The sequence below is a fragment of the Hippopotamus amphibius genome, chromosome 8 (genome assembly GCF_030028045.1).
Source record: "Hippopotamus amphibius kiboko isolate mHipAmp2 chromosome 8, mHipAmp2.hap2, whole genome shotgun sequence".
NCBI classification, from domain to species: Eukaryota; Metazoa; Chordata; class Mammalia; order Artiodactyla; family Hippopotamidae; genus Hippopotamus; species Hippopotamus amphibius.
The window spans coordinates 128,104-154,797 of record NC_080193.1 but is presented as its reverse complement, the minus strand read 5'-3'; the positions used below and the strand labels follow the sequence as shown (position 1 = coordinate 154,797).

At 67.7% G+C, this 26,694-nt stretch overlaps 1 protein-coding gene across 1 annotated transcript; it reads right to left on the bottom strand.

The window, feature by feature from the left end:
- Positions 1 to 874: 874 nt before the first annotated feature.
- On the bottom strand, positions 875 to 23,438 carry RTN4R (reticulon 4 receptor). Its single transcript, XM_057745983.1, has 2 exons — positions 23,213 to 23,438; positions 875 to 2,542 (listed from the first exon to the last, which is right to left on the bottom strand). The coding sequence occupies exons 1-2, from the start codon at positions 23,232 to 23,234 to the stop codon at positions 1,137 to 1,139; spliced, it is 1,428 nt and encodes a 475-aa protein (XP_057601966.1). The 5' UTR covers positions 23,235 to 23,438; the 3' UTR covers positions 875 to 1,136.
- Between the last annotated feature and the right edge of the window lie 3,256 nt (positions 23,439 to 26,694).

Below are 26,694 nucleotides of genomic sequence, written 5' to 3'. Positions count from 1 at the left end.
CCACTCCCTCCCCCAACTTACTGTGTTTCTCCCTTTCCCGCTACCCCAGGCCCCTGCCCTGCGGGGGACGGTGGGATGGCCACGTGGCCTCTTTTGTTCCTGCGTGCTCACACCCAGGCCTTAAGAAAACGTGCATGTGCGTATTTTCGCCAGTGCTGCATGCGAGCACACGTGTGCGTGCATGTGTGTACACACGTGTGGTCCCCGCCCCACCTGTGTGTGTGCCCGTGTGTGGGGCACGGGGTGGGTGTGTGGCGCCCAGGGCACACGCGGGCGCAGGCACGGCTGCGGCTCCGGCACGAGGCCACAGGCAGCGGTGTGAGGGTGGCTCACGGCCCTGCCGGCCCTTGGACGCGGGGCAAGCCTCGCCCTTCAGCGCCCCGGCAGGGCCACCGCAGCCCGCCTGCATAGGGTCCTCCTGGATCCCGGGCTCCCCCAGGGAGCACCCCAGCCCACATGGGATGGCGGGCGGCCGAAGCAGGGCTGGAGGCTGGGACCTCGAGCGGATGACCCCAGAGCAGATGTCCCCACAAAGGCAGCTGCCTCTCGCTGGGCACGGTCGGTGCCGGACACGGGCCTCTCTCAGATGCTGCTGTCAGCCCAGCAGGGAGGGAGGGGGCGAGGCACACAAGGTCAGTCCTCGTGGCCGGGGGTGGAGGGCAGGAGAACCACACGTCCCTGGCGGCCACCACGAGTGCCGGGCTGCAAAGGGTCGAGCTGCCTGCAGCCCAGGCCGTACCACCCGGCAGCTGCCTCCCCTTCCTGAGCCTCCGTGTGCCATGACGGGGGCAGGGCTGCACCTCCAGGGCCCCCCCGCCTCTCACGGCCCCGCGCTCCCCCCCGCCCGAGAGGCCACCGTGTAAGAAAAGAGCTCTTTATTCCACACCGTCCGATATTTTTACACAAGTAAAATAAAATGCATATCTCTATATACCGCGATCCGGGCGGGAGGCGGCGTTCTGGAACAAACGCGCCCGCTGCGCCCTGTAAACATGACGGGGTGGAGACGGGACGGGCGGGCGGGCGGGCGGGAGGTGCTGTCGGGGAGGGCCTGCCACCTGGGGCTGGAGGCGGCGGGAAGGGACCCCGTATATACACACACCTGGCTGCTGAGAGAGGCCTCGCGCTCTGGCTGCTCAACAGGGCCCGAGCACCGTCCACAGAACGAGCGCGAGGCCCAGGGGGGCGAGGCCGCAGGTGAGGCCGGGCAGGGCGCCCGAGCCCTCCGCCCCGCCAGCCCCGCCAGCCCCGCCTCCGCCGCCTGCCTGGCCCAGGCGGCACTGGCCGCGTGTGCGGTTCTTGCGGGAACAGCCTGGCCGCCGGCGGGGGCCCGTGGTGGCAAGCCCCGGTGGCTGGGAGCCCTCAGGCTGCCCCGCGGTCATCGGGGGCTCGGCCGAGCCAGGCAGGGTCCCGAAGGGGGAGTCGTTGATGTGTCGTGGGCCCGAGCCGTTGCCTGGCGCGCTGTCGCCAGACGGCACACGTCCCTTGAGCGCATTGCCGGCCGAGGCCGGGCTCCCGGCCTCCAGCACCGAGGCCTTGTCCGCGGCGTCCGGCTGGCAGCACTTGGGCAGCCCCGGCGGCTCCTCGTCGGCGGGTCCGCTGGTCCAGATGGGGCGGGACGGCCGGGCAGCCACGGCGCAGCCCTCCAGGTCGGAGGCGGCCAAGCGCTTGAGGTCGCGGCCGGCCAGGCGCGGGGGCAGGCTGCAGGGCAGCTCGGACGAGGAGCCGCGGAACTGCTGCAGCCAGGCCCAGAGCGGGCGCGCCCGGCAGTCGCACACCCAGGGGTTGTCGTTGAGCCGCAGGTACTGCAGGGCCCGCAGGGGTGCCAGGGCCTCCGCGGGCAGAGCGGAGAGGTTGTTGGCGAACAGGTAGAGCGTCATGAGGCGGCCGAGGTCCCGGAAGGCGTGCGGGTGCACGCGAGCCACGCGGTTCTGGTGCAGTAGGAGGCGGTCGAGGCTGTGCAGGCCACGGAAGGCGCGCTCGGGCACGCTGGGAATGCGGTTGCCGTGCAGGAAGAGGTGCGTGAGGTTGCCCAGGTCGCGGAAGGCGTCGTCGGGCAGCGCCTGTAGCCCGTTGTCCTGCAGGTAGAGGTACTGCAGGGCGGCCAGGCCACGGAACAGGCCGGGGCCCAGCTCTTGAAGGCCGCAGCGGTCCAGGTGCAGCGTGTGCAGGCGGCTCAGGCCCCGGAACGTGGTGGGGTCCACGGTGCGCAGCTGCGCGTTGTCGCTGAGGTCCAGCTGCTCCAGGAGCCCCAGGCCCGCGAAGGCGGAGGCGTCGATGTGGGCCAGCGCGTTGGAGTGCAGCCACAGGATGGTGAGGTTGCGGCAGGCGCGGAAGCCGGCGGCGGGCACGTACGTGATGCGGTTGCCGTGCAGGAAGACGCGCTGGCTGGCAGCCGGGATGGCGGCGGGCACGGCCTGGAGCCCCTGCTGTGGGCAGCTCGTGGTCACCTTGGGCTCGTTGTAGCACACGCAGGCGCCCGGGCACGGTGCCGCCAGCCTCCACGCCTGCAGCCACAGCACCCAGGCCAGAAGCTGGCTCCCTGTGGGCAGAGCAGAGGGCGGTCAGTGCGCGGGAGTGCGCGCGGCTGGGCTGTGCAGGAGGGGCTCGGGCGGGGTGCGGGATGCACGGGCGCCCCGGGGAGCTCAGGGGCTGTGGTCCTCGCCCCAGCCACTGCGTGGAAGCCGCTGCGCCAAAATCCTCCAGGGGGTCGAGGGCTCCACGCCAGGAAACCTCGCCTGCAGACGCCACGTCACCCTGCCGGGCACTCAGACACATGAGCGAACACATCCACACGCCCACCACTTGGGGTGAGCAGGTCAGCACCAAGGCCCACGCAAAGGCCTCCTGGGGTGGACACGCGCAGCTGCAGGTACCTTCTCGGACTCCAGTGAACGAAGAGCCCCCGCGGGCCGGCCCGCTGTCCCTGTGCATCGCAGCGCTGACCTGGCCTGTCCCTGCCCCATCAGCGCACAGGTCAGGCTGGGCGAGAGCAAACACCGGAGCACCAGGCCAAGGCTCACGCCCAGGCCTGCCTTCTGGCAGCTTCCACAGCAGCACCCCCAGAAGGCCCCTCCGGGGCTGCAGGAAGGGTGGGGCTGTGACTCAGACCCGATGCCCGGACCAGGTCCCCAGAGCCAAGGCCTGCCTGGATTCGGAGGAGACCTCACCACCTCGGGCAGCTGTGCTTTAACCAAGAAACTGCAGGGGCCTTGGTGGAGCCGGGAGCCACAGCCCCAGTGGCCCTCCTGCAGGGGTCTGGGTCCCACCAACAGGACTCAGGAAGCTGCCGCGGCAGCCCCAGGCTGCAGAGCAGCTCTGCCAGCACAGGACAGGAGCCTAGGCCCCGAGGGCAGGGCCAGCAGGGCAGACCGGTCCAGCCCTGAGGCGCGCCCCGTGAGCCCCTGAGGCAGGCTGCTCCCTCCCGCACACACCCTCCTCACCCCCGCTTCCGGGCCTGGCTCTGAACACCTCCTGCTGCCTCTCCCCTCGGTCTCATTCTCTGCTTGGTCTCCTCCTGGGCGAGGAGCTCTGCACAGTTCAGCTGCCCCCGACCCTCCGGCCCAGACACACTCCCAGCAGGTTCCGCCCCAGCCCAGGGGGCTGCGGCTCCCCTCTTGCCTGCCCCATCCTGGGGCCTCACCGCAGACCTGGACAGGGCAGGAGACCCCTCCTGGGATGCTGTATCCAGCCTGGGCTCACCAGCAGGGCCATGTGCCCATCGTCTCACCGTTAGAGCCGCCACGTTGAATGCTGAAGGTTCTTTCCTCCTTCAGGAGTGAGTCTATTAAAATGTGAGTCCCCCCAAGAGGGTTACGGCTTATCAGCGAACCCTGAGTTATCAGCGAACACCTTCATTGACAGCTACCACCTGGGTTGACAGCTAACACCTTCCCTGGCAGCTAGCTAAGAGCGGGGATTCTGCAGACATGAGGCCGGCTAAGAGCTGGGGCTGGAGCCAGGAGGGAGAAAGCAGAGGACCACAGGCCAGCTTCCCCCACCCAGAACCATGACCTTGGGCCTCCACCCCCCACTAGGGCCTCTCTGCCAGGGCCAGCGCAGACGCTCGCCCCAAGGCCAGAGGCCCAGCAAGCCAGGCATGTCGAGTGCTCACAAGGAACACGCCCTCCAGGATTCTGGTCCCCAGGTGTCGGGACCACCGTCCCCACAGCCTGGGGCCTCCTCTGTCTCCTGTGCGCTGGTGGCCACGGGGGCTGGGCCATTTGTTGGCTGCTGGGGACGTGGCAGCCCCGGGACCCACCCGCAAGTGCTGGGTGCCCCTCCCTGCGCTGGCTGCGCACAGCAGGCCATGAGGGGGCATCTCGGCTCTTCCAGTTAAACGGCTGGCATCCTCTCCCGGTTTCTCCTCACGGGCCTCCTTTGGAAAGCTGGGCCTGAGTAAGCCAGCTCCCACGGCATCTCACTGCTGTCACGGGATGTGACTGTACTATGAAAACAGGACTTCCTCTTCCCGAGACCTTGTGGCAGAGGACAATCTGGGGCAGAGCGGGGTGGGGACCCCAGGTACGTATCTGGCCAGACGGCCCCTCCCCACCAACCCGGCTGCCCGCAGCCGCCTGTCATGGCCACGCCTGCCACATCACCCACTGCGCCGTGCTACCAGTGCCCCCTGACCCGTGGCTCCCAGGCCTGCGGCCACTGTCCGAGCGCCCGGCTGTGTTGGGGTCAGCGGACCAGAACCGGCCAGCTCCTGCAGCCTCCAGCCGTCCCTAAGGGGGGCCCCCGGAAGCCTATAAGCCACGGGGCTGGGGCCGTGCCCACCCTAAGGATGCCCCGAGATGGGCGCCAGGGTTGAGCCACGCGAGGGGCAAGTGGCAGAGCAGCCACGTGGCTCTGCCCTGCCAGGAAGCGGCCATCAGGTGCAGAGACACGGCTCCCCTTTCGCTGAGCCACCTGCCTTTCAGAAACCAACTTCTGAGGGTCGGTCCCTCTGCACAGGCCCTGCTGTCGGCGCAGCGGCCGGCGGTGGGCTCGCTCCTCGCCTCAGCCACAGTAATTGGCTCCAGCCTGGCCCCCTTGGGGCCTGCCCGCTGGTCTCCATGGCAACCCCTCTGCTGAGCAAGCAGAGGGGGCATCTTTCTATGAGATAATCAAACCCAACTCTGTGTCATGTGTTCTTACTCTCAGCAGGGGCCCTGGAGCACCGGAGACCCCACCAGGTCGTGGGAGGGTGTCCCCTGGCCCCGCCCCAGGGGCTGGACCCCATCACTCACCGAAACCCTCCCAGCCCTAAAAGACCTCCCCATCCGCCGCCCCAGCCCGTTCCCAGCCTGCCCTCCCAGCCTGTCCCTTCCTCCCGCGCCCCCACACCCTACCCCATCCTCCCTGGCTGCTGCGGCCCCCCGAGCCCGAGGCCTCTCTGGCCTGCAGAGCTGCGCCCGCGGGTCCTGCCCCCCATCAGAGGCCCCCAGGGTGCGCCCTGCCTCACCCGTCTCTCCTGTCTCTCCCCACTGGCTCCAGTCGGCTGCCCACTCCCCCCGCGCCACCTCCCACTCACGCCCAGCCTCACCAGCGCCCAGGGGGAGCCTGTCCCCCGCACAAGGGGAGAAGACAGCCCAGCCCCGTGTGGCTCTCACACCCCCCCCACTGGGGTCCAGGTCCCGCCCAGGCCGCCGGGCCCCCTCAGCTTCCCAGCCAACCCAAGCCAGCCCCTCCCCCCCCCACCCCTCCCCTCTCCTCGGGCCTCAGCACAGAGTGGCTCGGTCAGGGGTGTCCTCCAGTGCCCTCCCCACAGAGGGGACCCCGGGTCACGGCAAGGAGCCCCCCCCCTCAGCGCAGCTCTGCTCTGGAGCAGGGGCGGGGGCACGAGGGCTACAGCTGGTGGAGGACCAGCCGCTCCGGCCCTGGACGCGGGGGCACGGCGACCCGACGCTGCTGAGGATCTCTGCTCCGGGCCGGCTGACGATGCTCAGGAGGCTGGGGGCAGCAGGCCTGCGCGTGGCCTCGAAGGCCACCTGAACAGCGCACCCTGGGCACTGCAGGGGCGGGGAGGAAGGTGGAGGGAGCAGGAGAGGGGAGCCAGGAAGGGCGGAGGCTCCAGGGGAGGCACCAGCAGCCGCAGGAGCCCGCCGGCAGCCGGGCCTGCTGAGGTCAGCAGCTCAGACGGAGGGCGTGTCGGAGGCTGCAGGCTGGCACGGCGAGGTCTTCAGGGTGCTCCCCGGCCCCTGCCGCTCCCGGGGCTTCCCAGCCGGGGCTCAGGTCACAGGGGTGCAGCTCCCCTGAGGTCCCATGGGGATGCCTCTGCCCCCGCCGGCAAGGCTGAAAAGATGGCACAGGGCTGGCAGCCTTGGAGGCCCAGAGCACAGGCTCGGTGCCCTCGGGCCTCGATGCCTCCCTGCGGCTATGGGGTGGCTGTAATACCCACTTCGGGGGTCGTTACGAGGGCATACCAGCTGATGTAAAAGGGTGTGAGCTGGAGCTGCGTAAGAATCAAGGTTCTTGTTGGTGTCATGAGCCCATTTTACAGATTAGGAAACTGAGGCAGCGAGCAGTTAAGCCACGGTCTGCTCCCACTTTCAGCCGGTCTAGGAAGAAAGGTGGGCAAGAGGAGCCACAGAGCTGCCAGAAGGGGCAGGAGGCACATCCAGCCGAGGCCAGAGGATTGGCCACTGTGTGGCCACGGCAGGAGGGGGGCCCAGGCTGGAAAGGCGTAGGCAGCTCCCTCCTGTGCCCTCGGTGGCTGGGAGGGGATGTGTCCCGGGAGGTTCTGAGCTGCCGCCCACCCCCCTGGAGGCTGGGGTCCACGGTCTGTGGAGGGGCCGGACCGCCGTGGCACAGCGAGAACACGGGTCAGCTCAGGACCCTCTCAAACACCGGGAACGCCCCATGAAGGGTCATGTCACTGACCGCGATTACAAGGCAGAACAGGAGGCCACCGTCAGCACAGCCAGGCCAGAAATAGCTCCGGGCGGGGGCGGGAGCCACTGGCATCCACACACCACGGAGGGTCAAGGCACCCGGCACGGCTGCGCCCACACCCCTCCCCTCCCTGCCAGCCCCCCACCCGCAATGGGCTCACCACCCGCCCCCGTCGTCCATCTGTCCCCCCTCGGTCACCGCTGCTTCTCACGCTCACCACCCACCTCCGTCCACCCTCCAGGCACAGACACACGCGCGGCGGCGCACGTGGCCAGGGCGTTTCCCGGGCCCCTTCCCTGGCGCAGGTGCCGGGAGGAGGGTGGCAGCCGCTCTGCCCCTCCAGGGGCGTGGCCACCAGCCGCCCGCCCGGCTGTGCCCCTCAAGGCCCCCTCCTTATTGATCCTTCCGGGGCGGCAGCTGCAGGGCAGGGGAGGGTGGGCCGGCCCGGTCGGTAACGGTCGAGGTGACCCGCGATGCCAGGAGGGTACTGGACGCAGGGCTGGGCAGGTCCAAGCACGAGGCCAAGCTGCGTGCAGGGGGGGGGGGAAACCGAGTCCTGCTGCGGGCAGGGCGGCCCTCCTGACTGCACTGTGCACGGGCGGAGCCCCTCTGCCTGCTGAGCTCTCCCAGGGGCTGGCGTTTCCACCCACTCCGCAGGTGAGGGAATGCGGTTTGCTGGGGGGGCCTGCCGCTCACAGCCCAGGAGCCGGGGGGCTTCCAGCCCGTGGGGTCCAGTCGCTGAAAGGCCTTCCTGGGCAACAAAGAGTTAAAGCTCTCCCACCCCCACCTCACCCATCCGCCCCACCTCGAACCCCAAATGTCCAGCGGACACAGCACCTGGGAGGCAGCTCTGGGCCCTTTCAAGTCAAGGAGGCCGAGGGTGGCGGCGGAGGGCCTGGGTGCAGAGCCCGCCCACCAGGGCGTGCTCCCAAGGCGGGGCGCCCTGCGGTCGGGATGTGGTCCTGGCTGTGACACCCGTGGTCCAGGAGCGGGTGTCCACAGCTGTCACCCCACAATGTGGCACGGGCCATGTGAAGGGTTGAAGGGGCCACAGAGCCCTGAGCTGGCCCCAGGCAGCAGGCAGGGGTCGAGGGAGGCGCCCCGGAGCCCCGTCAGGGTGAGGGTCCAAGAACACCCTCTGACGGGCAGACGCTGGGCCCAGCCAGCAGGCCTCAGGAACCACCCTTGGCCGAGGCCAGGCTGCCAGTCTGGAGGCTCTGCAGCCTTGCCCTCCAGGGCCCACCTCCCTCGGCTCCCCCGGGAGCCCCACGTGGAGGGAGGATGACACCAGCATCTGAAGCCTCGTCCAGCCCCAGGACCCTGCCGATGGAGGCCACACCCGCAGTTGCATCAGGCATTCCCCCCGCCCCCCCGGCCCGCCCCACTGTCCCTCCCCACCCCTCCCCCCAATCAGGCCAACAACAAACACTGCTGCCTAATTACCTGGAGAATTCTGTCTCCACGAACAGCTCATCAGGGTCCTGAGGCTAATTCAAGCTGGCGGCCAGTGTAGGCTCGCGTCCCCAGAGGACGCTAATGAGAAACGGGCCAGTGGCCGGCTTGCCCCTGCCCCGGGGAGGCTCGGAGAAGGGACACTGCCCCTGCCGGGCCCGGGCACCCACTGCCGCACACCGACCGCCACGCCCACCCGCCTGCCCAGATGCCCGTCCACAGCCAGCTCCTGTCCCGGATGCCTAGCCTGGCAGGGACACGGGGATGCTAGTGGGCTCGCCGTGGGGCCTGGCTGCAGAGCCCCAGCGGAGGGGTGGGGTCCCGGGGAGGAGAGACCACCACCGCCGCGGAGGGGAGCGCGTGGCGGGCCAGCACTGGGCGGACGTGAGACAGCCCCGAGCACCCCAGTGGCGGCGCCTTGAGGCCGTGCAGGGCCTTCTTGCTCAAGCTTGTCTCCCAGGGAGGCCCCGTCCGTCCACCTTGACACCCTGGCCTCACAGAGCACCCAGCACCAGTGGAAGGGAGAGTCAGGGGAGACGGGGCCCTCGCCTCCCTGGAACGCCCAAGTCACAGGCGTCCCTCACTCCTGGAGGTTTCACCACACCCCACAGCACAGCGAGGAGATGACCGCCAGCCCCACAGTGACCACGGGGAACCAGCAAGACCGGGGGGGGTGTCCAAGGCCCCCCTCCCGCCACATCAGGCGACCCGGGCAGGCCCCGAGGGACTCAGATGACGGGAAGAGGGAGCAGCCCCTCCCCGCAACACATGCTCTGGGCTCCCCGACCCCCCAGAGAGCCTTCTTCTCAGCCCAAGCCTTCCGCTCCGTGGGCTGCCCAAGGTGGACCCCAGGGCCTCACAGCCCCGGGCTCAGATGCCGGCTCTGCACACCTTCACCGGGGGGCTGGGGAAGCTACGCCAATGACGTGAGGATGACAGCAGGCCAGCACCTGCCTCCCCGGGGCCTGGAACCCCACGGAGCACCTCCACCCAGGCTCTGGCTGTGTGGCCAGCATCCTGCCTCCCCGGGGGCTGGTGTGGGGCCTCTGCCGCTCCGCCCTTGGGCAGCCCCATCTCAGGGGAGGGGTCCGGGCAGGAGAGGCCCGCGGCGCACAGGTGCCACCCACAGCCACGCTGATGGCTCTGCTTGCCTTGAACCCCCTCCCGCCTGGCCTGGCAGCCCTGCTTTGTCCGGGAGAGGCCGCGTTTGGGCGGGAGGAGGGCACCGCAGCCAGGCCATGCTGCGGACACACCTAGGGCAACCTCCCCACCCGCACCGAGCTCAGCCTCAGCGGAGGGAGGAGGCTCGGACACAGGCGTGGAGCCCGGCACAGACGGAACGACCTCACGAGCCTCCGTTGCTCTCTGCGCGGCACCGGCACATGCGGCGGGCCCTTCCGTGCCCACCCTCCACCGGTGTTAGAGACCTGGGTTCACCCCACCCCAGACCCAAGCCGACGGTGATGCAGTGCTTGCCAGGGGGGCAGGGAGCTGGGCAACGAGGCTGCTCCCTGGAAAAACGTCCAGAGGAAGGGTCTCCACCGTGGCCTCCAGGGCATCCAGAGTGGCTCCCGCCTGGTCGCCCACACCTGCCAGGCAACAAGCCCCACTCTCAGCAGAGCGCCCACCACCTTCTGTGCTGCCCGAGTAAACGTTACCAGAAAACTGGTGTCTGGAAAAGGCACCGATGCCGGCAAGAGTGGAAATGACCCCAGAGACAGTGCAACGGTCCGGATAAAAATTAGGGAAAATCTAATCCGTGTCCCCACAGGGACAGAGAGGGTGTAAAACAAGAACAGGGTGCTATGAATAAGGAGCAGTCGGAAAACAAGAAGAGTGCCTGGAAGCTAAAGATAGAATTGCTAAAATTACCCAATCAATCAATAGGAAGGTTGGAAAACAAGGTTAAGGAAGTCTTCCTGAAAGAAACACAGAAACAGAAACAAAGGGGGGGAAATGATGAGATTCAGAAGACAGATACAGAGCCAACACCTGCCTTAGGGAATTCCAGAAAGAAAACAGGAAATAGAAGGGAAAAGTTATCAAAGAGGTAATACCCCAAAATCTCCCAGAGGTGAAAACTCCCCTGGACAAGCGCCTGGCACAACCCGTGGTGTTCATGGTGCGATTTCAGGCCTCCAGGGGTCAAGAGAGGCAGCAGACGTCCCCACGGCACAGTGGACGCCGGAGCTGTGACAGCCTCAGACGTCGGGGGGAGTCTCCTTTCAGCCTGGAATTCTGGACCGGGCCAATGGAGCCTGAACAGAGTTGCCAACATCGAAGGCCGCATAGAAAGCATCTTCACTACGCCTTCCTTAGAGGGTTAGCTGGGCATGTGCTTCAGCTGGAACAGGACCTAAACCCAGAAAGAGGAAAACACTGGGTGATGAAGGGCGGTAGAGGCAGCTGCGAGGGGCCACAGTGTGCCCGGCCCAGGAGGGGACAGCAGGACCAGGGCCTGGAGGGAGCCTTCCCCCGGGAAAAACAGGACCCCCCCCCCCCCGTAGAGTGCCTGACGTGGAGAAGAGAAAGCACATAAAGGTGGCACATGGGACAAGAGAAGAAAAGACAACGTCAACCGTAAACTCCAGGAAACACAAAAGGCCATCCAAGAGCGGAAAGGTCACCCACGGGGTGACGAACACTTATGTGACCTCGGTTAGGAAACACTGGTTTCAAAGTTAACGGACGGCGGTGAGACAGCCACGCTGGGGAGCGTGCCGGAGAAGAGGGGGCTGGGGTAGGAGCCAGGGAAGTGTGGCGGTAACCAGCCGGAAAAACAGGGGACACGGCAACCGCAGGGGGGCTGGAGGAGGGCTGCAAACCGGTGCCCCAGACCAGCCTCGGAGCTGGGTGCAGGCGCTAACTTTGAGCAAGATGTGGCCGACCCCAGCATTATCTTTTTAAAAAGACTGCATACTTGGCAGTGAATCTCAGAAACAGGGATAAATAAAAAGAAGAAAATAAAGTGTATCTGCCAGAAGGTGGAGACGAACGTGGGTTAGCAGCAGGCGTCTCCAAGGTGCAGGAGGAGAGAGCGGGACTGAGAGCTCGCGAAGCCTCTCGGTGCTCAGCCCAGCGCCTCGCTGCTCTTCAGCGGCTGCGCAGCCAAGGGTGGCCAAGGACGCTCCCGGTCCCCCAGGACGCGCCAGGCTCTTGGCTCCAGAGGCCTCTGAAATCCAGACTCGCGAAGGGACGGCTCCCAACCTGAAGATCCATCTGTGCGCCGGGCCTTTCACAGTCCCTCCAACCCCGGGGGCCCCTCCCCCTGCCCCTCCTCAGCCCCGCCTGCTCCCAGGTCACAGATCCGACCCTCGGACCCCAGACTGGGGACCCTCAGGGGCAGGGGATCCAGCCGATAAACCCGGGGCCTCCGGGGTGGGGGCCTGCAGCCCCCTGGGGAGGGCCCTCCTGACCTTGGCCTCTACGAGAGCCCCGATCGCGTTTCTGCATCTACACGCATGTCACGCGGGCAGGGGCGACGTGAATAAGTAATTGCTCTTTTATTAACGAGTGATAAATTATTCCTATATGATTGTGTGTGATAACTCTTCCTTATTTGAAATCAATTTGGGATGGAAATTGTTGGCGGCTTCTCACCAGTGAGGGTGGGAGGACCAGGCGCCGCTGTCTCCTGGAAAAGCAGGTCAGGGTATTTCGGCTGCTTCCGGAGGCTGCTGCGGCAGAAGGGGGTCGGATGCCCCGGGGGCGGGGCCGGGAGGGTGGCCTCATTTCCTCAGCTCCCGCCCCGGGGGCAGGTGCCTGGCACGGCCTCTCCCCGCCCCACTGGACCCAGGGCACCGATGCCCCGTGGCTGGGAAAGGGGCGGGCTGGGAGCAGCCCTGCTGGGGATCCCCGCGGCCGGGAATCAGGAGGCAGGGGGCCTCACTCATCGTCCCTCCCTGTGACCCTGAGGACCGGGACAGCCCAGCCCTTCACCCCACAGAGGACACACCCAGCACCCAGCTGGCCTTCCCTCCCAGGCTGGCAGGGCTCACCTTCACCAAGCCTGACAAAGGCATCTGCCTTTGCCCTAAACGTTTTCCTAATGATTTCATGTCTTCGTTCCCTCCTCACCCAGCCCAACACATATGAGGGTCCCCAGTGCGAGCCCGGGCCTGGGTCAGACAGACCTGGGCCCCCACCCAGGGCCCCTGGCAGGCCCTCGGCCGGCTCACCTACACACGACCTGCGAGGAGCCGCGCACGACAGGCGCTCCGTGACCCCCGAGCCAAGGAAGGAGGGCTGCACCCCGAGGCCTCCCTCACGTGGACCCTGCACCGCGCGGCCCTCCGGGGCCAGGGGAGCCCCTGTGTGGAGGAGGAGGCAGGTGCCCAGGGGACGGGGTGCCTTCAGCCGGCGCCCAGAGCCCCACAGGCCCCGCCTGCTCAGAGCAGCACCCCGAGGCCCAGGCCTCTGCGCCTCTTCCCGCTGATGCGTTCGAAAAACCCAGCCACCCGCTGGGCAGACCGCCCACTGCCAGTCGCCCACCCCCCTGCGGCTCCCCGGCCGCAGGCCGCCCCCCAGCGTGGCTGCAGCAGGCCCGGGAGGCCGGGTCACCCCAGCCCAGCCGTGCCGCCCTGCTCAGCTCAGGCACCGCCAGCAACCTCTGCCTCTCAGACCCAGGTCTGCCCCCGAGAAAGGGGGAGGCCGTGTCTGAGAACCGGACAAACCACTCCCAGGTCCCCGAAACCCCCACCTCCGTCCACTGCCAGGTGCCCCCTTCACCCGACACCTCGATGGTCAGCTTGGCAGGACTGCCTTCCCTGTTTCTGGCCCCGCTGGGCCGTGGGCTCCTCGGGGCAGGACCAGGGCTGGTGACGGCACAGCAGCTGCCCACAAACGCCCATCACGTGAACGTAAGACGTGTGAGGCCGTGGAGACGGCCGTCCCAAGGTGTCCAGGCCCAGGAGAGTCCACAGGGCGCCGACACTCCCACAGGGCGAGGCGCCAGTGCCTGATGCCAAGGGCAGCTTCGCTTCTGTTCCGGGCTCAGTGTCTGTGCTCCCACCCCCCAGATTCAGATGCTGAAGCCCTAGCCCCCAGTGTGATGGTATTTGGAGGGGGGCCTTGGGAGGTGATTAGTGTTAGATGAGGTCATGACGGTGGGGCCCCATCGTGGGACTAGTGCCCTTGTACGAAGAGGCACCTGAGAGCTTGTTGTGATGTGACCACACGTGAGGATGGCAGCCATCTGCAAACCAGGAAGAAAGCTCTCACCAGAACCTGACCCGCCAGCACCCTGATCTCAGACTTCCCGCCTCCAGGACTGTGAGGAATACATCTCTGTGGTTTGAGCCCCCGTCTGTGGCATTTCGTTACGACAGACTCAGCTGACTAGTACAACTTCTTTCTTAAAACTCTGGTATATTTTTCCAGACTTTTCTACAACGCACAGGAACTGGTAAAATCAGAAGTGTCTCCAGTTTGTTCCATTTGGTCTCGTGTGCTGACAGTGGACGGGGCACTTGGCCCAGGGAAGGGAGGGCAAGGCCGTCCTCCGGCAGCAGGAGCCCCTTCGGAGAGGCCCGTGCTGTGGGGTCCCCACCTGGTCTCCCAACCTCTGCAAACCCGTTCTCTCAGCTGAAAAGTGCAAATGACAAGACCCACCTCACAGGGTGTGGAGGCCACACGGCTCACGCAGGCCTGGCCCGTCCAGTGGGTGCACAGGAAACGCCTGGCCCGCCCGCCCCACCGGAGCACCCCACGTGGCCCCTGGCAGGGGCCACGTGCCCCTTGACCGAGGGGAAGTTAAGCCACAGCTAGCCAGGGCATGCCGGTGCCTGACCCGACCGGACCCGGCCTGACCCGCGCTCTGGGCCTTTGCTCGGGCAGCACCCCTTCTGCCGTGCCCACCTTGTTCCCAGACACCCCCTCCGAAGGGCTCTCCTCCCCAGAGCCCACCGCGCCCAACCCACTCCCCTCCCCAACCACAGCCTCGCCTCGAACCCCGGACTCGGCCCTGACGGGGCCACGGAGGGAACAGGCGACAAGCAGAGCGCGTGGAGCTTGGCCGGGTCCCGGCACCCAGGCTCCCAGCACACGTCCTCGGCAGGGAAGGGGCCCCAGCGAGGCCTGAGGGGCCCTGTGAGCACCACCCCACCCGGGCCTCCAGGCACGATGCGGACAGCGGACCCCCAGGTGGCCGTGTCGCCCCCCCGGCAGGAGAGGAGCCGCAGGGGTCAGAGCTGAAGGCCTGCAGCCTCCCTCCCTGTTCCCCCCCCAGCCCCCGGGACGCACTGTCCCGCCAGGGCCCCTCATACTGACAAGGAAGGTCCTGTCGCATCAGGCCTCCTGTGATGTGGGGGTGGGGAGGCAGCCAGGGCGTCGGCAGGGCTCCGCAGAGGCAGACCCCAGCCCACGCCACTGCCACCCACCTCGGGCCACCCTGGGGGCCGGGCCGCGGCTCCCGTAGCAGGCGAAGCATGGAGTCCATTAGGGCCACCATCTGTCTCGGCCGCGATGGGCCCTCTCAGTGACATCCAGGAGGTATGTAGATGGAATATCTTTATGGGGAGAGTTTTTCTTTTGCCAATGTTCGAATAGGAAGCCAGACACTTGTCACACCTGTCCCCGTGTCAGCCTCTGCCTGACAGAAATTGGGGCTGAGGTGGGGAGATGAAAGACAGCCTGGACACGGCCGGAATGCAGGGGCCACGTGTCACACGGCCGGGAGCACAGAGCAGCAGGCGCTCTCCTGCTGGGGCGTGCCGCCCTCCACCTCCGTGCCCACCCCCCACCGTCCTTCCAGCCCGAGCTCCCTGAACCCCTCCCGCTGCACCCGTCTTGGCCCCACAACCTCCTCACCTGACCCCCGTCTCCCCAGGGGCCCCGCCCCACGCAGCAGGCTGTCCTCCACCCCAAAGTCTCTGGGCTTCTGGTCACACCAGGAGCCCCCTTTCCCTTGGCCAGCAGCCCCAGAGCCTCTTTAAGACGCGGGCCCCGTGTGGCCTCCCTGGGGGCCCTGTGGAAGGCCCAGGCCTCGGGCTCCTCACCAGCCTGCCAGTGCCCTTCTCTCCCCTGGGGACCTCATGGGCTTTGGGGTGTCTCCCAGGGACCTGGGGGCTGAATATGTCACAAGAATCTCAAGGTCCCTGCTGCCAGGACGGGGCTAGCCTGAAACGAGAAAGCACTTGTGGGGAAACAGAGGTGGAAGCCAGTGGCCCTCACCTGTCTGGGGACCCCCCCCACGCCCGCACAGACTGTACGTGGAGGCGCATGGCCAACCCCACCAGGGCTGAGCAGGGTCCTCCCCGAGGGAGGGGCTCACCGGCGAGGCCACACTCAGGCCCCCCTCCCCCCCAGTCCCTGTCATGCGGGCTAGGCCACCACGCTGTCGCTGTCGGGTGGGGCTGCTCCCTGCCAGGGAGACAGTGACAGTCCTGTTGCTCCCTCAGACGGCCCTGGGGGTCATGGCCTCGGCCCCCAGGGAGACCTAAGAGCCTGGTCCCCGCCAGGCTCACCGGCCATGGCCTCACATGGCCTCATCCCTCGGGAGGCCCTGGGGAGCCTGGAAACGGGCTGGACCGGTGTGACTGGCCGGCCCGGAGCTCTCTGAGGACGCGTCGGGGCTGGATGTGTCCCGAGAGAGCAGGGAGGCTTCAGCCAGGGCAGAGAGGGAAGAGGCAGTGGAGAGCATGTGGGAAGGATCACGGAGGGCTCTGGGACGCGCGAGGCTGGCCTGGAAACCAGGGCCCACTCCCAGGTTCCTGGCTGGGGTGTGCTGCAGGGGCCGGTGGGAGAGCTGGGTGCCGGGTGTCCTGTGTGACCTTGGGCCTCACAGCCTCCCGAGACTGCTCTGATGTGGTGCCCGTGCATCCTGGTGGCCAGCCAGGACTGGTCTTTCTCTGGAATTCTGCTTCCAGCCACATCTTTGGGGACAGGAGATGCTTCTGGGCCAGAGGCCACACCCAGGGGCCAGATGGCCCACCCTCCCTCTGCCCAGTCTCCACCTTGCCCGAGGACCGGGCGGGAACACTGGCCTCCTTCCCGCCACACCAGAAGGCTGGTGCAAAGTGAGCTGGGGGGCAAAGCTTCACACCCACATGGCGAAGCAGGGAGACCCTGAACCTCCTTCCAAGTCAGCACTGCGGCCGGCCCAGCGCCCACCTGCCCTGGGCTCCCGCTGGGCCTCTGCCTCTCACTGAGAAGTGCACACACTCCACAAGGGCCCCGACCTCCCCCGCCCCAGCCGCCAGCCCTGCCTGGGGCCTGCACCTCCTACCCCCATCTCACCGTGTCCCCCCAGCTCCATTTCTCACTCAGGTCACAGACCCCCCCCGCCACCCGCAACCCTGGGACGGGCCGCACAGAGCACGTGCAGAGGGCTGGCGGGGGGAAGGGAGGCCCAGACCAGAGCTCCTCCTCTGCGCTCGGCTGAGGCCCCCGCCGTCACACACCTGCCTGAGGGCCCCGTGATGTCCCCAGGGCAGGGGAGGACGTGGGACTCTAAGGAGGCCCCTGGGACGCGGGGGACCCACGAAGCCCCATCACAGCTTCTATTTCCACAGCGAATTCCAGCTCAGGACAGGAGGTCCCACCTGAACAGGAAGGGGCCCCAGGAGCTGGGACAGTCACGCACGCCCGCCCCGGGCAGTGTTCACCACTGACTCCCCCTTCGCAGTCTCCTGTGTGACAGGGAGGCTCACAGAGTGAGAGGCCTGCCAGGTGCACAGTGGCTCTGGGCTGAAGTCCCAGGCTCCCGATGCGGGCCCCGTTGGCCCTCTAGGGCCACAGAACCTCCCCCACAGGTTGGCACCTCTGCTTTCTCTCCAGACCTGTGGCCTGGAGGGGACTGCCCTCTTGCAGCCACCTTGGGCAACTGGCCTACACCCAACGGCCAGTGGCCATCCCTGAGGACCAGGACCACTGGCTCCTGTGGCCCTGGGAGCTGACTCGGGGCACTGTCTAAGGCCATCCTACCACTCGTGGCTCCCTGCACCCTGGTGCCAGGCCTGGGCTGGACCCGGGGACATGGAGATGGGAGGCAGCCACAGGCGTGCCTGTTGGGCACTGGGACCAGGGAGCCAGAGTGAAAGAGACATTCCCGAACGAGCCCCCCGGTGCAGGCCTCATCAGGGGGGCAGACACGGGAGAGCTCAGGCAGGAGGGGCCTGGCCGGCAACACGTCTTAGGAAAGCACCTCCGAGCCTGAAAGGAGGGGATGGCGGGCCAGGAGACGTGGGTGTCCGTGGCCAAGGGCCCGGGAGGGGGGCCGGTCCACAGCAGGCCCTCGACGAGGAATACCAGGGCACAGGCAGGGGAGGGTCAGACTTGACACTGCACTTGCCTTTGGGGAAGGGCAGAGGGAGGTGGCCAGGACTATGGGCCTTGGGCCCAGAGGTAGGGGGTGGAGGGGCAGGTGGTCCGAGGGCCGTCACCACCACACAGGCTGCATCGGGGGGCCCAGGGCACCCAGTGCAGCCACGCGGCCAGTGCAGGGAAGGTGTGTGGTGCTGCGGGGCGGGGGCAGCCTAGGGGCTGAGACCCCCACCGCGCCGCATGGGCCTGGCACGCCGCCGGGAGGCAGCAAGCGTCTGCTAACCAGCCACGGGGACCCAGGGCCCAGGCAGAGCTCCACGACAGTCCAGGCTGAGGCCTCGGAGCTGGCCCGGCCGGGGCTGTGGCTTCCCTGCCCGCCTCGAGCCCGCCCCTGCCTACCACGTCCACGCTGGCGCTCCCTGTATTCTGAGCACCTACTGTGTGCACGGAGCTGCCACAGGGTGCCATCCGTCAGCCACAGCCCCCCCCCCGCCTCCCCCAGAGCCCAGTACCCCACCCCCCTCGGGCTCAGAGGGCTTCCCCACCCACGAAGGCCCTGAGCAGGAACGCCGCCTCTGGTCGAGCGCCGTGGACGACGGACAAGGCCTCTGGTGACCAGGAAGGGCGGTGCTGCCCAAGGTCACACAGCGAGCTGGTACTGCACGGGCTGATCCAACGGCTGCCCAGACTGCAGGGCAGGGAGAATTCTGGCAGGCCCCTGAGCCCGCCCCCTCTGGGCTCTGGCGGGAGGTAAATAAAGGCAACGTCTCCACAGGGTCACAGTGCGGGGACACGTGACGCTGGGCGCCAGGCCTGAGCGGTTGAGGGGCGATCTGAGAGGGCTCCCGGGAGGAGGTGAGGGACTCAGAGCCCCTCAGCACTACACCCCCTCCCTCGATGGGCCCCTCACCCATCGGCTTCAGCCTTAGCCTGACATTTCCCGTGACATTTGCTGCAAAGAAATAGAGCCATAAACCCAAAGGTTAAATCTGCACATTGCCTCGCTGCCAGGAGTGCCTGGCCCTCCACCCACCAGGTGCTCGGCTGCAGGGTTTGCGTGGGATGGCCCACCCACCCAGCCCTGGGGCCCTTGGTGGGGGCCCAAAGGCCCGCCTCCCGGGCCCTCCAAAGGACCTCAGCCACCGTTTCCCAAAATGGGTTCCTGGGCAACCTGGACCCTGAGCGTGTTACACGGGGCACCTGTCAGAGAGGCTCTGCCCACGCAGTGCCCTGTGGTAGAGAAGCTCCGTCATACCTGCCGCCCAGCCAGCCCCAAATTCACTTGACCACGAAACCCCTGGCCAACCCCCACCAACATCCCGTGGACCCTCAGTTCCACGCGCCGTGATCTGTGACGGCGTCAGGCCAAGGCGCGTGCCCCAGGGGGGTGCCAGGCGGCTGCCTGAACAAAGCTGCGCCAGCTCCCGACAGCCCGGTTCCTCCACTGGGCCCCCCGTGTCACCATCGGCCCAGCTCCACGTGCCAGGCCCGGGATGGGGCTCACCACCTGCCAGGCCCACCTGCGCCAGCCTGAGAGCAGCGAGGAGCGCAGCTCCTCCCCAGGGCCCCCCACCTCCGGAGGGCTGCCAACAGCTTCCGCTCCACCTCCTGGGCCTGGGGCGGGGGGAGGGCGGGGGGCAAGACAGTGCAGGGCCGCCACGGCCCATCCTCCATCCCCGGGCAGCGAGAGGCGGCAGGCCCACGAGGAGACAGGACTGTCGGGACGCTGCAGGGCCAGGGTGGAGGCTGTGTGAAGGGGGCAGGGGAGAGGCAGCCCCACATTGCCGGCTGCACTACGGCTGGATCAGGCGGCGGAGCCAGAACCCTGACGGAGGCCCGGAAGCAGAGCAGATCCCACTTGCGACTAGCAGCAGCTCCAGGGGTGGGAGAGGCCCAAGGCGCCCCCCGCCCCCACCCCCTGCGTAAAAGGTTGGGAGAGGTTGGGATCAGGCCCTGCCTCCTACTGGGGTAGGGGCACCTGAGCAGGCCCCTGGGGAAGCTGGCAGGACACATCTCCAGCTGTCCAGCTGCACAAGCACAGGTGGTGTGAGAGGCCGGGGCAGATTTGGATAAATAAGCGATGGTGCATCCTCGGGAAGGGATTCCACACACACGTGTGCAAACCCACGATATACAAGAACAGTTCTCAACATGCAAAATGTTTAAAATATAGAGACCAGAGAAGAAACTGCCGCACAAGACACACGGCCGGGCCCACACGCTCCAGCGACGGCAGCAGGAGATGCAGGGGTGTGGACGCTGCCCGCCCTCTGGCTGCGCTGCCATTTCCAGCTCCGTGGCCACCTGTCCTTTAAAAGCATTTAGTCCTATAGGCTCAGGTGGGCAAGGACCACATCCCTTCACAGGCCCAGCTCAGAGGGAGTCCGACAGGCCAGAAATGAGTGAGTGATAAGCGAGGGGACGGGTGCCTGAAAGCACACCCAGCATCGGGGAATGGGCCGCCGGGAGGGGCAGGAGCTGGCGGGCCACAGAGCGCCAGGCAGCCCGGCCTAGCGGGCAGAGGCCAGAGCCCTGGGCACAGGGCAGCCCGAGCCTCACTGAAGTGCGGAGCCCAGAGCCGTCAGGAGCCCCAGGACGGGCCCGGGGGCGGGAGCACCACTCACACCGGCCCCCGCACGCCCCGCCGCCCGCAGCCCCCCTTGGGCTCAGCTCGCGGGTGCTTCCTGCCCCTGACCCCTCTGCGGACGCACAGGCTGAGGCTCCACGGAGACGCTCTGGCTACGGGCCCAGGAGGGCAGGACACACGGCCCCGCGGGGTGAGCGCCTCCCACCTCCACCGCCGGGCCCTCCTGGTGCCGCACCAGCTGCCACAGGCCTCCGGGCCACAACGCCACGAACTCAAGCTGGGGCGGGAGCGCCGAGGGGTGGGCCGCTGGCCGTCCTGGGGGCGGCGGAGGGAGGGCGAGGTCGGAGGCCGGGGGGGCGGGGCGCGGCTGCGCACCCCGGGCTCCTCACCGTCTCTCTTTCGCAGCGAACAAGAGACCCCGGGCCCCGCCACAGACCCGGGCAGCCCTCGGCCACCCCCGCCTCCCAGGGCCCCGTCACGTCTCCTCCGGACCCCCCGCAAGCCCTCTTGCTCGCTGAGCCCCCCGGGCCAGGCTCTCATCCCCAGCCCTCACCCCTACCTCTCCTGCGTGCCCACAGCGGGAGAGCCGACCCTGACCGAAGGGCCCCTGGCTGGCTGTTGGTCCTCACACAGGGAAACCAAGCCTCCGGGGTTCTGCAGGCTCCCAGCTGGTGAGGGGCAGAGCAGAGACGCCGCCCCAGTGTGGGGGACACATCGGCGGCCACGTCACACCTCCCGCCGTGCCCTCCCCCCCCCCCACCTGCCCACTCCCTTCTCCAACTCCCCGGTGACCTCTGTGGGCCTTTATTTCCCATCTGCACATGGTTAGGAGGGAGGGTCCAGCTGGCAGTGCAAGGGTTTCAGGAGGACGTCCCTGTGTGGAAGCCGCTGGGTGAAGCAGCTGGTGGTGTTTTCAGTATTTTGAAGGCAAAGGCACTGCGGTCAGAACTCTGTGGGGGCCTCACCCTTTACGTGTCCCCAACAGCCCCTGAGGAAGGCCCAGCGACTGGCCACGTCACAGGTGAGGAGACTGAGGCATGGAGAGGTGAACGGCACACCCAAGGTCACACCGCTGTCGGCAGCTGAGCCGGGACCCACACCCAGCTCCTCATTCCCCTGCCAGCCCACACCCAGGAATCGGGGCCTGTGAGCAGCCCTCTGCCCCGCAGGGAGCTGGTTACTTCCTCGCCTCAGCTGGAGCAGGAACGGGAGCAGGGATGGTACCCATTTTACAGATGGAAAGACGGAGGCTTAGGAAAGGGGAGTGGCCATTCCCATTGCCTGCCCATCAGGGGACCCACCCCTGTTTCACCCCTACACAGCCTAAAAAGATGACCTGCGTGTCCTCGTTCTACAGACAAGGACACTGATGGGGGTGCGGGCAGCAGGTAGCGTGGCCCCACCTGTCTGAGCCCTGCCCTGGTGTCCTCACCACAGGGACAGCAGGTCACCAACACCCTCACCTCGGACCTCCACACAGCCCCTGAGGCGGATGACACGCCACAGGACCCCTCACCAAGAAGGCTCTCGCCATGGAGAGGCCCAGACACCGGGGGCAGAGCCTTCCTGAGGTCACCCTGCATCAGCTGTGGGGGGACATATACCCACCCTGAGCTGGACAGAGTGGCAGACTGCAGAGTGCGCCGGGGGTCTGGCCTGTGTGTCACGCTGCTGAGCTGCAGGTGTGAAATGGGCCTTCCCTGCCCAGGGGGGTCCCAGCCCCCACCAGCCACCACGGCCCCCGCCTGGGGGGCGGGGGAGGAATCAGACCGTCCTTTGGCCTCACACCCTGGGCTGCGGCACTGACCTCGCCCCCAACACACGTTCCCTGGGCCTCTGCTACAGGTCCGGGTGAACCCGGCCACGGCCTGCCCGGGCACACAGGGGAGACCCATGCCGATGTGCTCACAGGCACACACGGTCACGAGAACAGAGACACACGTGCAGGCGCATGCCGAGTTCACACACACACAGGCCCGGGGGCCGGGAGGGGAGATGGCCCGACACAGGGCTTGGTTTCTCACCCCTCGAGCCCCGGCTGCCCGGAGCCGCCCCCTCAACCCACGTGCACGCAGACACAGGAACGTGGCCCTCGGAAGGGCCCCGGCGCGCGCCAAGCATGGAGACCACAGCAGGCACGCTATGTGCACGCATGGCTGTGGGCGTGCGGGCGGGGGCGAGGACATGGATGTGCACCCACAGCGTGTGTGCGCGCACATGGGCAGCCTGGCTCGCGTGTGCACATGCGGTGTGCAAGCGTGCAGCCCTGGTAGACACGCGCACGTGCAAAGACACGTGTGCAGCCTGCGGCACCGTGGACATGAGCAGGGCACCCTGGGGCGAGGGCGGGGACCGGGGAGCACACTCCAGGCAAGGCATGTCCAACTGCCCCCACAGGCGGTCACCCCAGCACCTCAGAGCAGGGAGGGGGAGAGGGTCCCACGGGAGCTGCCAGGGAGGGGGTGCTTGGAGACCACCACCGCCGGTGCCCCTCAGTGGGGCCCGCAGGGGCCCTCAGGCTGCAGAATGGGGGCGCTTGGCTGCGCCTCTCCTCGCCGGCCCCTGGGGGGGCACAGCTCTGGGCCAGCCCCGCCCCCCACGCCCTCTACTGTCGCCAACGCCCCCATTCATCCTGCTGCGGTCTAACCCCAGAAAAACCAGAGGTCCTGAGCTGCGTCCGCGGGGCGAGGATGGAGGCGGCTGGACACCCCCACCCCTGCTCGGTACCCGCGCTTCCGCAGCCCTGCTCGTTAACCCCTTCGCGGCCGGGCGCTCCGAGGCAGGACCCCACCCTTCCAGCCCGCAGCCCCCGCCCCAGCCCCGCCGCCGGCCCCGCCGCCGCCGCCAACTTTCCCGGGAAGCGGCAACTTTTCCCGCTGCCGCGGGCTCCGCCCTCCCGGGGCCGGGCAGCACTGCGGTGGCCTCGCGGCCGCGGGGTGACCCTCCGCAGCCTCGGCAGCCCGGGCGCGCCCCGCGGCTCCGGGAGGGGCGCCCCGGTCCCCGCCCGCCGGCTGGCCCGGGCGCGGCACTCACCTCCGGCGGACGCCCTCTTCATCTTAGGGGTCGGGCGGGGCGCGTCGGGAACCGAAAGTCGCTCCGGGGCCGACGCCCGTCTCCCCGCGGCCGGGTCCGCATCCAGGCGCCGCCGCTCCGGCCCGGCCCCGGCCCGGCCGCGGGACGAGGCTGCGCGCTCCGCCCGGTGTGCTGGGCTGGCGGGCGGCGGCGCGGAGGCGAGGGCGGCGGGCCGGGAGCGGATGAATGTTTTATGGGATCATGTGGTTTGACGCGCGAGCGCTCCGCCGGGTCCCCGCCGGCCGGGCCGGGCGGGGCGGGGCGGGGGCGGGCCGGGGCGGGGCCTGGCGGCGGGCGGGGCGCCCACCTGCGCGGGCCGGGCCGGGCCGGGCCGGGAGGGCGGGGGGAGCGCGGGCCGGGGGCGCGGGAGGCGCTCAGCTCTCCGGTGCGGCGGCGCCGCGCGGCCCGGACAAAGGCGGCGCGCTTCCGAAGGGGCGGCGGCCCCTGCAGGCGGCGGCGGGGATGGCGGCCCGGCCCGAGCCGGCCGGGAGCGCGGGCCGAGGGCGTGGCGGCCCGGGCTGGAGGCGTGCGGGGGTCTGCGAGCGGCCAGCTGCCGGGCAGGGCTTTGTCCGCAGGCGTGGGGATGCGGGGTGCGCCACTGCCTGGCCCGCGCCCTTTCTCGCCTCAGCAAAGCCCGGACGCCAGCCCCCCTGCCCATCAGCCCTTCGCTGGGGTAGCATTGCTCCATTTTTCCGTTGGAAAACAGGCTCAAAGCTTAGGAGACTTCCCAGGTCCCCACCTGCCGTTGTGGCCTTCTCTGCACCACCCAGGGAGGGGACACAGGCACAGGCCCGCCCCTGCCTCCGCAGGTGCCCCCCCACCTGCTCCCTCCTGCGGATCGGGGGCTCCAGCCCAGGAGTTCCTCTTTGAACCCATTTGGTTAGACCCCCCGCCCTCCATAAGGCCAGGCCAGGCTCTAGGGCCCGAGAGCCCAGCGGCAGACACTCCCACCCCAGGCGCATCTGCACAGGTGTCCCAGCTCCCCACCCCAGGCGCATCTGCACAGGTGTCCCAGCTCCCTCTGCTGCTCGGGGATCTACCTGGCCTCACAGATAAGCTCTCGAGTCTTCGGCCCGCTGCCAGGCGGGCGTCCCTGCAGGCTGCCTTGCACGTGCAGGAGGCTGGGAGCTCATCAGCTGGATCCGGGCCCCTCCCAGCCTGCCCTGCAGGTCAGAGGGCCACGAGGATGGGGAATGGCTGGCAGAGTTGCTTCCAGTCTGTAGGATCCTGTGCCCAGGGCAGGCCCCAGACCCTCCCTGTGACTGGAGCATCCTGGTTCCCACCGGGAACCCAGCCGGTGTCCCAGCGATGTGAAGCGGAGGGACCTGGTAACTGGGAGGCTCGGCACATTCTGCCTCCCCGTCAGACCAGGCCCCCTGACCGTGGAGGCGGCCTGGGAGGTGTCAGCAGAGCACGGGGATCAAGGCCTGCCGGCCTCGCCAAGGGCAAGGGGGACCTCTCTGAGCCCAGTGCTCCCATCTGGGCGCAGAATCACAGGCAGCCTCGTGCGCTGGAGACCAGTGGTGGTGCCCACGCAAGGCCAGCTGTCTGGCCTGGTGTGGAGGCCGCGCTGCCCGGACCCCTCTGGCTGCTGCACTGTGGCCCTGACCACACCTTTGCCTGTTGCGTCCCTGTCACGCTTCTCCCAGGATTGGCTTACCGGGTCACTGCGGAGTACATTCAATTCTTAGACGCATGGGAGGGGAGGGGGATCCCAGACCCGCAGCTCCTGTGCACTTGAGCCTGCCCCTGGCCAGGCACCCAGAGCTGCCTCCCCAGTGGGTACTGCTTGCTGGGTGCCCCCCGGGACCCTCTGCACAGCCACATAGGTGTGAGCCCCCCTGTGTAGACGGGGAGCCTGAGGTCAAGCTCACAGCGCCAGCAGGAGGCTGAGGCTTGTTGCCTCTGTCAGCCCTTCCCCCGGGGCCCCTGCTCACAGCAGCTCCCAGATCAGGAAGAGGTCTCCCCACAGGGCCACCTCAGGCCAGAGGACAAGCCACATGGCACTGGCCATCATTCCGAGGTCAGGGTTGGTGTGGGCCACGATCCCATGCTCCTGGGTGGCTAGAGCGATCTAGGACCCCCGGCTGGCCCACCACTGCTAAAGATTGTGCCCCGCCTGCCTGTAGGTTCAAAGCCCCCTCCTGCCGCAGCTGGGGCCAGCTGTTGGGGCACAGGCCCACGTGTGTCATCCACCAAGCCCAGATGTTCCTGGCTGTTCTGATCTGGGGTCTGGGCCTACCACCCACCCGCAGGTCTCTGTGGTGGGAGTGGGGCTGGGGCCTGCCAGCCAGCCACTGTGGGCTGTTGGGAAGAGTTCCTGTGCCTCCCAGTCAGCACCTTGACCAGCACCCTCCTCACTGAAAGCCCAGCCTGTAGGATGATTCCTGGGTGTCTGCTGTGGGTGCTGGCGGCAGGGAGGGGGAGGGGGGGTGTGGGTCAGCACTGAGGGGGCACATGGCAGGCAGAGGAGGAGCTGAGCAGGGCTGGGTGGCAGGTCAGCTGGCCTCCGGCAGGATACAGCTGGCTCCTTAGGCTGGGGGGGTGAGGTATGGTAAAGCACATTTCTCAGGGTGTGGGCAGGCAAGCATGATGGACAGGGCTGCAGCCTCTGGTCCAGGAGCACAGCCAGCCCTAGTGGTCAGTGCTTGGGGCAGGAGCCAGAGACACCGTTGGAAGAGCGTGGTCGCACACTGCTGACCAGTTCCTGGGTCGCCCAGCAGGGCTGGACAGATGACACGCCATTCGGGCCACACTGATCTGAGTTCCCCGGGCTTTCTGGACACATGGCTCTGGGGATCCAGCGTGGGCATGGGCTGGAGACTACAGACAGCTCTGCTCTTGGGGCTGAACGAACCTGTCACCCCAGCCTGGGCTTCTGCCTGAATGGCCCTCCTCAGAGCCACCACACGTGGCCTTCTGTCAGCTCACCCACTACACCCCTCCAGTGAAGCCATGTACAGGGCTGCCTCACCATCCCCCTCCCTCCTGGGGACCAGCCTCCAAGATCAGCCTGTCAGGGATGATAGGGCCTTCCCAGCTGTGTGATCTCAGCCCAGCCCCTTGGCCTCTCTGAGCTCGGGGCAGCATGTGGGTGAGCAGACACTAAAGCCTCCTGGGATGGGTCGACTGGCCCATGCCTCCTTTACCCACCTCTCCTGTTCCCTGAGAGGCCTGTACAGGGCCCCAGGGGGCACAGGGGATTCTCACTCAAACCTCCAGGTCCACTGGTGGAATCCAGCTGGACAAGGGGACTCTCGCACTGGGGCTGGGGCTGGGTGACAGGGCCAGGGGTCAACCTGCTCAAAAGCTCCCAGAGGCTCATTTCCGTGCTGGAGAAATACGCCTGTGGTGGCTTCACTCAGGCAGCTGATGTGCGGCCCGTGGGCGTGTGGTCCCTCGACATCGTCCCAGAGAGCGATGGGGGGCGAGGGGCATGGTCT

Excerpts from the sequence above, each read along its gene's own strand:
- RTN4R (XM_057745983.1), bottom strand. The coding sequence starts at position 23,234 with ATGAAGAGGGCGTCCGCCGGAG. Across the intron at positions 2,543-23,212 it reads GAAGAGGGCGTCCGCCGGAG|GGAGCCAGCTTCTGGCCTGG; the intron begins GTGAGTGCCGCG and ends CTCTGCCCACAG.